This window comes from Micropterus salmoides, unplaced genomic scaffold, assembly GCF_014851395.1.
Source record: "Micropterus salmoides isolate LMB-PRFRI ecotype aquatic unplaced genomic scaffold, ASM1485139v1 Ms_hic_scaffold_19, whole genome shotgun sequence".
In the NCBI taxonomy this organism is placed as follows: Eukaryota; Metazoa; Chordata; class Actinopteri; order Centrarchiformes; family Centrarchidae; genus Micropterus; species Micropterus salmoides.
The window spans coordinates 13893877-13910826 of record NW_024041039.1 but is presented as its reverse complement, the minus strand read 5'-3'; the positions used below and the strand labels follow the sequence as shown (position 1 = coordinate 13910826).

Below are 16950 nucleotides of genomic sequence, written 5' to 3'. Positions count from 1 at the left end.
CTTTCCGTCTACAAAAACATGTCCCCATAGCTCACTCTGCGATGCTTCAGGGCAAACCGGGAACAATTAACACAAGCAATGGGTGAAGCAGCTCAGTTAAAGCAAAGAGGGAATTCATGAAAAATAAGCAAATCACTGGAAATGTCAATCAGAGGCAATGAAGTAATTATAAACACTGCTGTGCGATTCCAAGGGCAGTCAAAAAGAAAACCGAAAGGTTTAGAGTAAAGCACTAAACTCTGAGTTGGAATGAGGGAATGGACAAACACCCTAAACATCAACCCTTCAGGGCTCGTCTCATAAACTGAATCCAACTAATGAGAAGTGAAAGGAGAATGATGTCACCCCATCCTTCTCTTGTCCCCTATTTCTCTATTAGTTTATGTTTCTGTGACTACAAAGCGCCGACTCCAAATTCATTGCCTTCACTTTACAAACACACACACAAACATACACATGTGTGCACACACTTGTACCTCAGACAATAATGCATAAGGTCTAACAATAAGAGAAAGATGAAGCGCATTTTCAAATGTCAGCAGTAAATGTCAATTAAAAATTACAAGGGTGCTGGAAAAGGTAGGGTCTGAAGGGACTGACATTTTTTCCTTTTTGACACAACAATGTTTATCTGACCGGGCGGCTGGCTGACATGATGGGATCTACTTTGTCAGTTCCTTAATACACTCAGACAAGGCCGCCCCAGTGAATATCAATGAAAGACACCCGTGGGCATATATATGAGGCTCAGACTAACCCTAACCGTCCAATCGGCCTGTTAGTATTCTGATATTTTGTCGTACTGTAAACTAATACCATGCATACCAAAGAGGAAGACCAAAGACAGGTTAATGCCACTTTCTTCAATCCAAACTAAGAAAGAATATTGACTTACACAGTAAAATATTTATGTCACGCTGCCCGTGGTGCTAATCAAATGAGCTCTTTTCACATTATTTTAACTTTGACTGACTAAGACAGCAATCGCTTAAGTGCTTTCACATCAAACATAGTCTAGGAATGTTCTGGAGCTTAAGTAAAGCCTTTTATTGTCACCAACTTTCTTAGTGACATTAAATGAGGCCTAACAAAGATGGTAACCATCAAAGATTGGCCCTTTTTAAATTCACACCTCAGTGACTTTCAGTTCCTGACGTCGACAATAATAAAATAAAATGACAGAGCTTTTTCTTCTGGAAGCAGACCATTTCCAAATAAAACTATGTTACTCTGGGAAAATAAAACACACCATTGATTATGACCTTGACCTCATCTCCCGCATTTTAACTGCTCAATAATATTGGATGAGTCATCTTCCCTGGAAATCAAATGATTGTTCTGCTGGCAGCTTCTAAGAAAAATCAGTAGGTCAGCCATCTATTTAAAAAAACCATCAGTCTTTACATATAAAAAAACTGTCTTAGAAGTTATTGCTTAAATTACAGACTCATTTCCTTTTATTTGTAGGATATATGGGAGCCTAACCAGAAATTCTGAGAATGAAGGGGTTATCAACAAAAAAATAACAAAAAACAACACGTTACCAACTTTTACCAAGTTTGTATACGGTATGATAAAATTGAAAATAAAAAAAAGTAGAACAAGCTATTTTAAATGCATATGAGTTATTTATATCAGGAAAAAAGTTATATAAATAAATAAGTATTTTGCTATCTAACCTCTGATAGGCAGACAACAACAGAAAGACTGTTTTAGGTTGCCAACAATGCATACGAAACTATACATAAAAATGAATTCATGATAATCAGCTTTTCTTTCTATGTCGTGGTCTCCTGATCTGGTTCTGTACATGCAGCAAAAAAAAAAAACAATAACAAAGAGAGAGTCCGGCCGTGCCTGGGGTCTCGAACCTCCTGGTGTTCCAGCACCATGTCACAACATGTCAGCTGGCCACCACAGCTGAGGTGGGCCGGGGCTATAGCGAGGCAAATGGAGGCAGTGTGGGTGACTTTTCAACTTGGCAACCGGATCCTTGTGCCAAGGGAGGCAGGGATGTGACAACATGTGTGAGGGGCCCTTACGCTTCTCACTGTGTGTGGCTCAGCCCAAAAGCTCTACCTGATTACTTCAGTTTAAAATTAAGCATATAACACTGAGAGTTGTGATAAACAATTTGGATAATGGCTGGTGACACTTTGTATAACAGGTGCTCATAGCCAATTTTGCTGGCCCTTAGGGAAAGACTACCATATGCAATTTATTCAATGGCTGGGACTTTATGGGACATTTTCAGCCTTTTAGCAAACAAATGATTAAATAAAAAGGGGAATGACCTTCTAACCCCCTTTGTAAGCCATATGTTTTCACAGTGTGATGAGAAATAAAATAAAGTTGGTGTTCTCTGTGGGTAGACTGTGTAAAGATAATGTAGATAAAAAAGTATGTTTTCTCAAGAGACAATGAATAAGTATGTAATTTGTGCATTGAGACACACACCTTGACACAAACCTCTCTTCCCCCAGGAACAGACCACGAGGGCCCGTTCCTGTCCAAAAGATTCTCATGACAACAGATGCAATGGATTAATCACCCATTTTCCAGCTTCCCTTCCAAAACAATACATGTACTCTGGAAAACAATCAAGCTCACAGGCAGGCCTCTTCTGGCTGTAAAATGTTCCAATAACAGGTGTGGATGTGGAAGTAGTGTGATGCACAGATGCACCATATGGAAATGTGGGGTTAGTGCGGCCTGTGCCACAGAGGAAGTGGTTAGCGTTGTTAGACAGAGATATGAATTGCCTTTATAATACTCAGAAAAAGTTGTTGTTAGTGGTCATAAAGGACTAGTCATAAACAAAACGCAAAGTGGGAAAATAGGAGTTGCAACATTATATGGTTAATTTACTGAAAGCAAAATGAAACCAGAATACAAAGAGGTTAAAATACGAAGAGAAGACTCACCTGTTCCAGTAGCTCCAGAACTGTTCATTGAGATAGTTGCGATGACTGTGGTCGTCTCCGAATGAGGCTTTGCTCTCAATCCAGTGTACAATGTGTCCCTCCACCGCTTTTCAGAAACACACAACACTCATAAAACCAGTAATGAGAAAGCCACACAAGCAGGATCTAGAAGGGACAAGTGACATTTTCTAAGTTTTTTCCCCCCTCTGTCATTCACAAAAATCAGAGAAAGTCTGGCCTTAACGTGACAATGTTTTGAAAACTGCCTAATCCTCTGAAACAAGGTAGCACAGGTTAACAGATCAAATATTGACATTTGTAATGTAAATACTAACCAATGGGAACCTCCAGGATGATATCAGGTGTTTTGTCGTAGCCCATAGCTCTCAGTTGGTTTTCATCTACAGGAGATTAAGTGCAGAATTTAAACATTTGACTCTTACTTTGCAGTAAGTTTTACTCTTCACTGAACATGTTCTGCTACATCAATCACAGGCAGGTAACAGCCTTCACTAAGGTGCTGGTAACAAAACTCCTTAGTGTTAGCAAAGCAGAAGAAATAACAGTAGAGGACAGCAAGCACAGTAAAACCATTAACTACATCTGCCATGTATTCGCTGTCGTTGCACAAAAACCTGTAAAGCCCCGTTACAGAGCTGCTCTCCACTTTGCAGTTTGCCAGAGCATTATAAAATATACAGCTAGGGGACAAGGTTGGCATTATAGACTCTGTAAGCCTGACCCCTGCTTGCACAGGCCACAACCATTGTCCTTGACTTCTGGTGCACTTCGGCCATTATCCCTACAACACCTGATTTCTCCATTAAATCTCAGGCTGACCAGGTCATTCAGTTCCAAGGGCCTGCCTCTTTGTCTCCAGCCAAGCTCAACTAATGGGGCATGGAAGGGAATTGAGGAGAGATGGAGGGTGGCGGTGTCAGTGGTGGTGAGGAGGTCGCATCAGCCAAGGGGAGAGAAAAAGAGCAGAGTGAGGTCAGTGAGGCTGCCAGAGGCCTGTGGTACAAAGGGGCATCCTGGGTGTAGTAATGTGGTTGTACAAGTGTATGTGGTAGGATGGGAGTGTCTATTCATACCTACTGGGCTGTTGACATTGTCATGTGGGTCTGATCGCCTTTTTTAAATCACCTTTGATTAAAATTAATGGGCCATCCCTGCTGTTGGGTAGCTTATTTCCAATCCATTTATCAGATGGGGTGAGACTGCCTCAGTGGCCCTCGTGCCGCCCGAACTCTGACAGTTCTAGAACAGTCCTCTGTACAGCTCTGGGGAAAGGTCAGCACTCCAGGTCCAAATAAATGATATGGTCTTAATGGCAGAGGCAATGACTTTTATCCTTCATCACTCATCTTACCTAGGGGATGATGAGGGGATGGGGGCGGTGGCGCGCGCGCGGGGGGGGTGTAGGATGGGAGGGTTAAAAATTCTGGTTCACAATTTCACACCTGGACACTTTACCTTGATTTAATAGTGTTGGAACTAGACGCTGGTGTCAGGAAGTATAAGATCTTAAGAGAACAATGTATTCTTACAAATATATAATTTCTTTAAATTGTGAAACTACAACCACATATGAGGAGTTTCTTTTTTCTAAACATTAAATCCCCCAAAATACTTACCAAAAGAAACGCCTTTAAATTCCACTAATGGTAACATCCATGTTCATGTAAATAGAAACTGGTCCTTTCTCATTCAATTTTGAACAAAGAAAACTAAACAGCAACCAGAGAGGGCCAAACATTATAACTAATGAAACATTAAAACCTGCCTTTGAAGCTTTTATTGTTTAAATATTCATTGTATGTTGGTGCATAAACATCCAAGGATATTTGATAACAGGTTCTTACTGTTAGCAAATCAATAACAGATGCCATCCACTGCCTCAGTCATGTCGGGTTCTTCCTTTACTAGGCTTACAAAAAGGCTTCACTGCCATTACCACTCTGACTTTAGAAATGTGATGAGAAAGTCAAGAGATGGCTTACCTAAAAAGGAAAGGTTCCTCTCCTTCAGTTTGTCACAGAGCAGCACCTCATGCTCTTGGCCAATAGCACTGAGAACGGAGAGTCAAGGATTCCAACAAATAGCAACAGCAGTATTTTATGTCTACTGGAACACCAGAATGTTTAGGTAGTTTTGTCTAAGCGTGGGCAACAACATAAAATAAAAATAAAAGGTAACAACATTATATTTATGAGAATACAAAAAAGTTGCAGCAAAACTTTCAGGCATTTAACAGAAACCTTAAAAATACGCTAGTTTGCTGTGGTAATAACATTAAGTGCACAGACATGAGGTGATGTAAGCTCATCTGTGCATATGTATGTTTGGCATCAGTTAAAAGTCCAGAATATGCTTTTCTCCAATATTGGCTTACTATGCAAAGTGAAAGCCACTTCTCTCAAAACAGAGTTTTCAGGTCAACCTTAATCTGCTTTCACAACAAATCTCCAAAGTGCATTACCTAAATGAGGCAGATGAAACAAATGCCAATTTGGCAAAATGCATAGAGAGCCTAGACTAGCTGCTCCACTCATTCCTCTAAAATCTTTGAAGAAAAATGCTTTTAGAATATATGCCATTTTGCATCATAATGTGTACTGCTCGACACAAAAAAGAATCCTGCATTTAAAAAGGAAATACATGCAAAAATTACTTCTTTCAAGAGACGGAGAGAGGCACATTCTTATGGCATTATACTGCCCTCAACAAACACTAATCACACAAAACAGATTCTAATTAATACATAAATATCGTGATTGGCACAAATGCATTAAGAGCTATTCCTCTCATGTGAGGATGGAGCTCTTTCACAAAAGCACATAGTAGTGGGGCGGTTATTATGAACTCTCTGTGGCGGTGTAACTGACTCTAAGTTGACACTGACAAGAGGACTGCCAAAGAAAGGTAAAAAGGGGGGATGTGGAAAGGGGGCAGGATAGGACAGGGTTGACTGGCTATGAACAGAACAACTCAGCCCTACCACACACACGAAAGCTTGGACAGACACAATAACATAAGGACGTACACATGTACACTCATTCAAGTAAGTCTCCTCCCCCAGGAAATAGTTGGTCTGCTACCCAGCTGCTTGCCTCTAAATAGCCTAGACTACAATTCTGCCCCTAGAGTCAAGGCCAAACCCCTGCTAGACAAGAAGGGGGTATTTGTAGGCAAAGGAAAGGAAGGAAAACACCAAGGAGTACAATTGAATTACAAATAAATAACATGTGCAATCGAAATTAATAGTTCAAGTTGGACTGATCTGCCCAGAACTCTCCGTGGTGCTGAACGGCATAAGAATGATCAGAAAAATTCAAAAGGATTTAAAAATTCTGCGTGTAAAATTAAATGATATTTTTTGTAATTAACATAAAATAACAAATCAACTGGTTTAAATAAAATACCAAACAAAAGAAAACATCAACCACCATGAGGTTTATGAATCATAATTTTTTTTGTTTTATCATAGAACATTGGGTCTGATCCACTGTGTGCACATGGGGATGCATTTAGATCAGCCTATCCTCTCCTCCTCCTCCTCTTTCCTCCATCGCCTTCCAGCCCCTGTATCAGTGATAGTGGGATGGCAGGCAGGATGAAACACTTCCTCTGTGAAGCAGAACTTTTATGTCAGGTGAAGCCAGACACATCTCATCCCCTTCAATAGCTCCTCGTCAATTTCAGGCTTAAAATTTTATGGGATAGGATACTGTTTGATGCAGTCTACCAGCGGTCCATAACAGCAGTCATTTATTGTGCACTGAAAAGAGGGGGAAGAAATATTATGGCGCGCAAAAAGGGTGAGCGGGTGGAAGGGAGGTGAGGGAAGGAAGCCCATCCAGTGTCGGAGAAAGGAGAAAACACAGGAGATGCTGGCAGATTGGCAGGCATGACCCCCCGGCTCTCACGTGACCTCATCAGCAAACATGAGCGGCTGAGTCAGCCAGGTGGTACAATAACACTTAAAAACTCACTGTACTTAAGCAGTGGAATTGTTACATGGAATAGGGCAACAAACTTTATAAAATTGAATTGAAGTAATTCAAAATACACCATTCCATGACCCAAAACAAAATGATTTCCTATAATATTTCAGTTTAAATTAAAAAGTTGAGACACTTACTTGGTAGACGTTATTGGCCAAAACTTGGTCTGGAATTAATGACGGCTCCTTGAGCATGCTGTTGAGGACTGTTTTAGAGTCTGAGAACAAGACAGACAGGCCAGAGAGTGGAAGAAACAAACACAAAAATCACATAATGATTAACATGCAAATTACATAAAATAATTTAGCTTGTCCACAATGGCAAAAAAAAATCTAACTGCTGCATTGAATTGAGAGCAAACTGTGAAAATATACAGAAAAAAGACAGGCTTTACATACTGTAATTCAACATGCCACTGTTAGTGCAGTATTTCCACACTAGTCCATTAGATGGCTGCTTTGTGTCTATACAGATTTTCTATAGATAAATGTTTCAGTCCAGAGCACAGGAGCCCCGTGTAGTTTATCTATGTTATGAACGCTGACTATTCTGCATCTCTCATCCCCATTCTTGCTCTACTAACATTATAAATCAGAAAGGAAAGCCTGCTGGATTGATTCGCTGGTACTGCAACAGCAAAAAATTCCTTAAATCATTTCTTAAAAAGATTTGGATTAAATGGATTGTATCATTGTGTGACGAAATGGTTGAGGCACGCCATTTTAGTGATACATGGTCCTGACAGACTTGCGGCATTACAGACAATACAAGGAATGTTTCTATTCACATTTCAGGCATGGATGGTGCCTGTACCAACACTGCACAGAGATTCCCAAGCTCATCTAGAAAATTATATAACTGTTAAAAACAAGACAGCTTATTCGAAGATTTCTTTAAAAAAAAAAAAAAAAAAAAAAAAAAAAGGATAAAAAAGGGACTTAAAAACACCCAAATGAAAAAGAATCAATTGAAAAACACTTGGGTGAACATTTACAAATGCTGACTGGATCATTAAGCGTCTGTTAAATGTATTTCATTAATAGAAAGAGATTTAGAAGAACATTTAAAAACCCTGAAGACCCTTCTTTTCTGTCCTGTCTTCCCCCTTTGCATTTCTTCATAGGCATTACTCCTTGAGAAAACTATCACAGAGAGGACAAACAGTGCTGTGATCCCTCATCTACCTTACGATGAAATAAAGAGGGAGGAGGATGGAGACAAACAAAGCCCATTCAGAGCTCCCTCCTCTTTTTCTGTTTCTTCTTCTTTGTCTCCATCTTTCTCTGCCACCTCTTTTTTTTTTTGCTACCTTCTCTCTGTTTCAGTCTCTCCCAGCCACGGTACTCCCCCAGCCCACCCCATAACCTCACACTCCCTCTTAGAGCTGCAAGGCACAGAGCTGTGCTTTATTTCTTTGCTCATTTTTCTCTGAGATTGGTACCTTCACACGCAGATCCATACCATGCTCCTGTGCAGTGCGGGCGGCGGTGAAGAAAGAGGGTTATATTTTCCCCCTGAGTTAGGACACCTCATGACAAATGATAATGGATAATCAATAAAGCGGGAAATATGAGGCAGCAAACTTTATGAAGCCAGGAGACATATTACTCCCCAACAACACTGGTTTCCCTTAACAAAGTCACTACTCGACTGTGCCTAATAATCTGAAGGAAAATCAAAGGACCCGCAACCACATCAGCAATATTGGCAACTTATTCCACTTTAATGGCATTTTGATTGATTTTTTCCCTCTTCCTAATGGTCGTTTTATAGATTTGACGCTGCTTCTGCAAAACAGTAGAGTGTAATAAACCTCCCCGAAGGCAAACGGTAGCCATTAAAGCTCTTGTCTTACTAGCGCTCATAATTGGAGGTTGACCACCACCACATTTTGGTCTCTCAAATAACACACACTTCCAGGACTGGGCTTCTCTCTCTCTTTCTTTCTCTCTGTACCCTTGTCTCTCTAGCCCTTTGATATTTTTGGTAGATGGTCATAATAAGTGATAGAATCCCTTTTGAGCGATGGGGTTAAAAATAGCCATAAAGAGGTGACCTTGGCGCCGACATTGTGGAATTTCAGCCAAGCATTGACCTGATGGAAATGGAAGGCCAAGCCGCTAATAAATCAGGATGCTTTTAAAATGAGTTTACCCTAATGCTCATTCATCACGGGCTGTAATGCCATTTGCAGGCCCAGGATTCGCTGCTGTGCACAAACACAGCAGTAAATAACAACAGGGCCCATGCATCCCTCGCATCGTTGCAGCCTCCAACATCAGCATACATTTATTAAAGACGCCCCCGCCTTGCACGGCAGCACTCCTCTATGACACCCTGAGCTCCTCTCTGCCACACACAAACGCACACGCCGTGCTCTTTAAACACACACACACTCAAGGCATACACAGACGCACACATAAAACACATGCAGGAAAATAAAAAGAATAATCTGAAGAACACCAGACACAGAGAACAAAGCCCTGCAGCACGACTTTGCACCTTGTAAACATTCACCAAATTTACTGTAATTGTCCCATGTTGGTATAAATTCTGACTAAGGCACCATATCACACCGTCAACATCTGAACAGAAAGAACAGAGAAGAGGAGAATAATAGATGTGAAACGCTACGCCTCCATTGGGATTTGCTAAAGAAAACAACCAGTGTAAACAAATCACAAGCCTGTTTTCATAAGCAACTCCAAAACAAGATAAACTATATAAGGCAAGGTAACAGCAGCATAACCTTGACTTGATTTCTCATTGCTCACTTGTGTCATTTGTAACTACTCTTCCTTTCTCCACTAGGGTGAAAAAGTCATTATCTCAAACAAAAAAAATGTTGAGAAACCTCATTAGATAGCAACATTTGTTGCGGGAGGACCATAATAAACAATAACGGATGACGATTGTTATTGCCCCTGACACTGATGAGCTCCTCTGCAAGTTTGTTTATTAATTAAAAAACCCACTTTTTTCCACGGATGGGGGGACGCTTACCCATTTCCTCTATATGCCCCCCCCCACACACACACACACACTCCCCATGCACAAGCCATTGAGCTGTGGAGGGGCACTCGTTCATCAAACTTCATGGAGCAAGGGAGAGACAGGTCCTGATAATGTGCGCCGCTAAAGCTGATTTTCCATGATGAATCTCGGAGCATATAAATTGGCTAATATCTGAAAACATTTACAGATACTAGAGGAATTGACTACTTGTGGGACATGATGGATGAGGCTCTACGACGCTGGCCGACAGCTCTGCAAATCTCTGCGGCTGCCTAAAGCCCTCATTTGATTTTCCAATTTACTCCTTTTAAATTTATCCTCCTGTATTGAAAAAAACAGAAGATGGGAAAGAGAGAGAGAAACAGAGAGAGAGAGGGAGATGAGAGTAAGGTGGAAAAAATGTGTTTTTTTCAAGCTATCCGTAGTGGTGTGTAGGTGCTAGTTGATGATACGAGGTGGTATCTCCTGTGCAGGAGGAGCCCAGTCCCTGAAGAGGTTACTGGGGCAGAACTGATCTGCTTCCACCTGATTCTCCCTGATAGCGGTGAGATGAGACTACATTTCCGTGTGTGTATGTGCGCACATCTATGTGTGTGTGCAGCATTAGTAATAGTAGATCTGGGGAGGCTCTGCTATAGAGAGAGGCTTCCTAGGTCAGGCCATTAGACTGTGGCAGAGGCTGACTGGAGCTCCTCTGCTGAAAAGGAGTAATTAGTATACTTGTCAAGTGAAGTGCCACGCTGCTGCTTACCTCCCTTGCACCCACCCCTTGCATGCATACACACACACGCACAGAAACACTCATCCTGCCATTGCCTTTTTACTCCCTCCCGTCTTACTAATGAAGTGCCCTTGCTCTCATTATTTGAAAAAAATAAAAATAAAAAAAGGCTGCATATACACACCAGCTTTACCACAGTGGAGAGGTGAGAGAGAAAAGAGAGGAGCACTTGAAGACAAGAGAGGAGGAACCATAACAATCATAGTGGAAGTTGAGATTTTATTGGATAGAAATAATACAATATTTAGTTATCAACATGTCTGATCTGCAAAACACTGAAGCTATTATGAATTCTGTCAAGGAACCAAAGGATCATAGTAGACGCTAACATTCTCACAGTGTTAACATCAAACACAGGACATTTATAACCTTGCGTACAAGGCTTCTGTAAAGGAATGTGACAATAAATCTTAAAGGCGGTCGAATCACATAGTTACAAAACATGGAGCAGCAATCTAATCTGGAGCTGGGCCTTGGGAAAATGGAAAAGGTCAAATAGCTAGCAAAATTGCCTCCTCAAAAAAAGTATGTCTAAATCTAGAGGCACATCAACTCCTGTCAAAGGAAGAATAGAGAAAAAGATGAAGAGATAGCAGGAAGGGGAAAAGAAGGAGCAGGAGCTCCCCCAGTGTGCTTGATAGCAACTTCTAAGAGGTAGTATTTACCATTATAGAGCTGGAATGACAATACGGCTGTTCACAAAGCAATTGTATCATTTATAGATAGATTCCTTCCAACCTTAATAAAAAAAATTTTACTACCCTAGCTGTGTTTCTTTTATCAAATTCAGTGTCTCCTATTAACCTTGAAGGGAATTCTGGCATATACAGTGAAGCTGTGATAACTGGTTCAGAATCCCAATATGTTTCCTAAAAAATCTTATTAAGTGCACCTTTTTGTAACATTAAAATAGTGGATAAAAACAGTGTAAAAGTGTACTTGTGACCTTTCCTCCCCTACTGCCTGGTCTGCTTTTGTGAGACAAGAAGCATTATGGATGTTGATATCATATTCAGTACGTGATAAAACTACTTTGAATGTATTGATTTATTTACAAGCGCCACCAGATAGTCTTTCATTCTGCTTGACTGATGCTCTCTCCAATACTTTTACTGCAAGGAGAGGCGGGAGGCCGCTTGTTGGTGGTGTCGTCACATTGAGGTGAGGCGGTGGTGTGTGTTGCTAGTGGGAAGGGGGGATGGAGGGAGGGAAGAAGGGAGGGGGCAACAACAAGCGAGCAAAACAAAACAAGGAAGGGACAGAAAACAATTTAAAAGTCTGTATTGATCCAGCACTAGTGATTGTACATATATTCCACAGTCCCAAAGGCCCCATTCCTGTGTCTCTTAAATGCAAAGGGAAAGAGAAGGGAAATAAAAAAAACGATGGTGCTAGGCAAAGGCAAGCCACTCACCCAGTTGGGGGTAATGTCCCTTATATAGAAGTCTATTGATCTTTGCAGTGTGCCTGCCCGCCCTCTCTCTGGAATCCCACAAAACCACACAAATACACACACATGCACACTGAAGCACAGCACGGTGCTCGAGGGGGGCATGACGGATATGCCTGACAATAGCACTGGACCAACCTGTTAGCTAATTGCCAGCAAAGACAATTATCCTTGCATTGTTTCATAATGGCAGCACATTACTGGAGTCTAACACGCAGGGAGATTGGACGATTTGACCGTGCAGCCCAATGCGGGCAGCAAAACAAAAAAAAAACAAAGGCCAAGCAGGTCATGAGGACATTGCAGAGGAGCTCTGTCAAAACAGAAGCCACAGTCAAAGTAAGTGACTTTACAGCTGGCAACAGAGGAAAGGTACAGTATAATGACATCATCATTTGAAAATGTGTCATACTTGTATAGCAGGTAACAGTCAAACTATTTTACCAGGTACAATAGTAGATATTGATCTGATTTAAATCATAATGTTTGTATTGGCTTAGACATGCTGATTTGGATTTATGAGAGTCCTTTAAAAGCCATCTAGCTTCTGTCAAATCACTTTCTACAAGGAGAACCACGACAATGGCATTACTTGCTAGCCTGCAAACACTGAGATACTGCATGGTTACATCACTGTTTTGAAATTAAACAACAATCATCCAGGAAGTTTCATCTGCTACAAACCTATTCTGAGCAATAATAAAGCATGTTTTCACTGTATGGAGATGAAGGGATGCAATGCGCTATTATGTGAGACGGAGCGCTTCTCTTGGATGAATGCCCTGTTCTACAAGCTGCTCAGACTAGTATTTTGACAGGCAGTGGATAACGGTGGGTCCAAAGCAATCACTTCTTTGACTTTGACAAATGGCTGTGCTGTGGCGAAGTTGAAAATAACACACATCCACTTTAATCTCTTTCTTGATTAAATTGGAAGCACGTCTTTTTGACATCATGCGATTCACTCTCAAAGCACTGACTACTGCACAGACACACAATCCTCAGGATAGGCCCATCGAAATGATACGGAATGATATTGGGAGTTCCCAAAGGAGGAAAAAAAAAGTCACATGTAAAAAAGGTGAAACTGTAAATTAGGCCAGTATTTGTGCCAAAGAAATATGTGCATGGACAATAATTCACCCAATTTCTGGACAATCTCTTTGACATGTTCAACAAAAATATTTGCATCTGGAAATTTTGTTCTCCCGCAGTGTGTCCATCAGTGCTAACTAGGAAGGTTTGCTTTTTCTGCTACACTTTTCCTCAACTCAGTTTCCTCAGAGGACGCCAGTAGGGATGGAGAAAGGGAAGGGAAGAAGAGAAGGTAGGGGGTAGATGGATGCATTGGGGGATGAAGGAGGGTGAGGAAAAGAAATCAGGGGTGGTATAAATAACACTGATGAGGTAAGCTTGCATTGATCCACACTGCAGTTGAGAGGTGGGTGGTCCTCCCAGTGCTTAATTGCCAGTCATGTGCCCTGGGATGCAGCTACTACTAAATGTGTTCTGTCTCTCATTAGGCTTGGACAAGCTGAAAATACAGCAGCTACAACTGGAATTGGGACTCAAACAGAAAGGGATTCAAAAGACAAAGTGCTACAATTAAGACTGATGGGGGGGAATGATAGAATGGACAGGGTGGAAAATGGAAAAGTGTTACTCACACACTCCACCCTCGAGGCCCTGAAGGAATCTGTCCAGGATGATACGAGCCATCAGTGCAGGAGACAGATCCACCTTTACATAGATTGAACAAAAAAAAATAAGAACAGAAGAGAATTTACCTTAATAAAAACCTTGCTTTTGCGTCAATGGGATTTAATGCTACTTCAAAACACAGGTATAGTGGAACTGTTATTCCTCTCTGGAGAATTACTCCATTTACAAAACTTCAGACTAAATCCTGCAGTTGGAAGTGCGAACATATTTCAAAGACCTTAAGAATGATGGCACTGAAATTACACGGCCAGTCTACCTTTGGCTGATGTCACATAGATAATAATGATTGTAATGGCTCTAAATTATATTATTGCGTTTCCAAACCTTGACCTAACTTTCGACAATCCGTGTGCAAATTGGTCTATGAAAGCCTTGCTTTGCAATAACCTTTCCCACAGGAACAAGGGATCGCCTATTACGCAGCCAAGCTACCCAGCAGAACTGCCTTCGCCTCTGTCAAACGGACAACCGTAGCCTCTCATCTTGTATGAAAAAGCGGCACACACTATGCCCAGGCTACAGACAATGGAGAGCTTTAATCATAGGATGATCACCAAGGCAAAAGTGTAGGAATCAACAGGACACACCGGAGGGACTGTGGGAATGCAGTCCGTAAAAGAAAAGATAGAACCTATGGCTGCAGCACTCTTTGAACAAAAAGACACCTTGAGAGCAATGCAATGTTTTTGGTTTGAGTGCAGAAAAATCCCTGACAGGTAAGGGAGCACTAATGACTTATACTGCAGGTGTCTATCTGACCATATTCTTAGTAGCTCAATGCCTTTCCACACATAAATAATATTAACTATGAACGTGTTAGAATTAAAAAGCAGTTACGAATGTTCAGAGGCATGTATAAGCTTTAAAAAGTAAACGTGGCGTATAGAGCGAAGTTTTTGTATTTGACCTTTGTTTAAACAATATATACATTCCCCCGCAAATAAGAAGACACATTAAGTCACTCCCTACTGAATTTCACAGGAGGGAATTAAAATATTGCTTGAAGACTGCCATTCCTAGACAGCTCGTTACGAAGTACAAAGTTCTTGCAGCTAAAGATAATTTTTTTTCTCTTTAACATAATCGGGGACTAAAAGTGAATTTGCCCTCAGCCTATAGTGAGAATGGTGTGTTTCATCTTTTCTCTGATACTTCTTGGTAACGCTCGGAGCAGAGGGGCTTCTCTCTAAATAATGTCTTTTTACAAGCCTGTGGTATTTGTTAACATCTCCATAATATTGCACAAAGAAGGCAGCTTGTAAAAAAGGCCAAATATGTCTATAATAATTAAGGGATGAGCACAGAGTTTATATGTTCATTAAGGCCTTTGATAACATTTCAGACTTAGCATTTGCAGCCTGCAGCTAGTATAGCGCTCTTCCCTCTCCCAAACCCTTCTCATTTTCTCTCCCTTTCTTCTCTCCTCTGAATCCTTCCCTCTTTATGCTTATTGGCCTGCTCTCCATTCACACCTTTGGATAACAAGAGAGCATCAGATTCCTGGTAACCTGCATCTGGGCTGACACATGAAAAATGGCAACATTACCAACGCTAGCCCAGCCTGAATAAGGACCACCTGATTAGTTCAGGTACTTGCGTCTCCCTAATTTTCATATTAATCATGCGTCCATCTCCATTCTCAAGTCAGAATGCATCACTTCATGAGTTTAACATGTGACCAAGATTCACAGAACCTCGAATTCCTGCAAAAAACAATTATTGTTTAGTTAAACTTGGGTTTTATTAGCCCCCAAAGCTAATAGGTGTCATGTACAGCATAACAGCAGCTGTTTTAAACCCTGTATGTTTAAGTAACCTTTACATAAAGCTCCACATAAAGCATGCAAAAAACAGCAAATGTCGAGTTTAGAACCCTCATTCATGAAAGAGGGCAAAAAAAATAAATCCATGAAGAGTTTTCATCATTGTTAATCATTTCCCTCTGTTGGAGATATATTGTCTCATAAAGGGATGAAACTACATCAATTAGCGGTCTGGGAGACCATGAGTGCTTAGTTTAAATGTTAAGTAGCATATTAAAATGACAGTTAAATGGTTCATAGACAGTTATCTCAGAGCTGAATTTAATCCTTTGGAGAAAAAAAATCATGTGTCAATTAAATGGAGAATGAATAATGGCAGTTGGCTTTGAGGTGCCACTGATGCATGTGAACTACTCTGATTTTAGATTAAGAAACCCTCAAATCTCGTTGCCTGGTGTAAGCACCAATAAAAATTCAAACGTGCATTTAAATATTTTAAAAGGTTATGCAGCCTATTCTAACAATCCAAGTAAGAGGGACCTGGAAAAATAACAATGCATTCAAATGACAAAAAAATAAATAAGTGAAAAACATTTCAGTATCTGGCTTCACAAAACATGCAGATATGCAGTATAAAATAGCATAATAATCTAAAATGTATTCCATAATGTATTGGAAATGTTGTTTGATATTTTACCTTAATGGAATTACAGACCAGGTGCAAAATCCAAGAAACACTAGTGGCCACTGAGTAGATACATTTTCATTTATGTGAAAGGCAGAAACCTGGTCATGTGAATTATTTAAGTGCTTAAAGCACAAGACTATTTTATAACAAACAAACAAACACCACCTGCTGTTTGAGTTTTGATAACTTGGATTTAAGTTCACATCCATGTATAATTATATGTGTAAATACAACCTATACCTAAATAATACCTACAGCTACCAGAGTTCAAATCATACACTGACCTCTTTAAGTAAACAAATGATGAAGTGATGAAGAGAAGAATTAACCAATGACCCTGCCCTCACCTGTCCACAGTTAGCAGCAACTCTGCCTGAAGTGCAATTTGGAAAATTGCATACTAAAACTCAAAAAGTATTTTCACATCTGCTTAATGGAGATGAGAGCTAATTACATTAAATAATTGATAATGAAGCGGATCATTTTACCAATTTTGATAATGACTAACAGACAAGGGAGAAAATAAAAAACTGCAGCCAACTTCTACCTATCCATTTATAGAAAAAAGAAAGCAGAGATTTCTTTTCAAACAAAAGAGAA

The 16950-nt window shown here is 40.5% G+C and overlaps 1 protein-coding gene across 5 annotated transcripts in view; it reads right to left on the bottom strand.

Annotated features, from left to right (window-relative positions):
- The window catches only part of cdin1 (CDAN1 interacting nuclease 1), a 52467-nt gene that overhangs the window by 23505 nt on the left and 12012 nt on the right, over positions 1-16950 (bottom strand). For all 5 annotated transcript variants that reach the window (XM_038729354.1, XM_038729357.1, XM_038729355.1 and 2 more), the window contains 6 exons: positions 13845-13917; positions 7069-7148; positions 6656-6705; positions 4928-4995; positions 3260-3325; positions 2925-3030 (listed from right to left, as the gene is read on the bottom strand). In XM_038729354.1, the coding sequence (XP_038585282.1) occupies positions 2925-3030; positions 3260-3325; positions 4928-4995; positions 6656-6705; positions 7069-7148; positions 13845-13917 (443 nt within the window). The remainder of the gene's footprint in view (positions 1-2924; positions 3031-3259; positions 3326-4927; positions 4996-6655; positions 6706-7068; positions 7149-13844; positions 13918-16950) is intronic.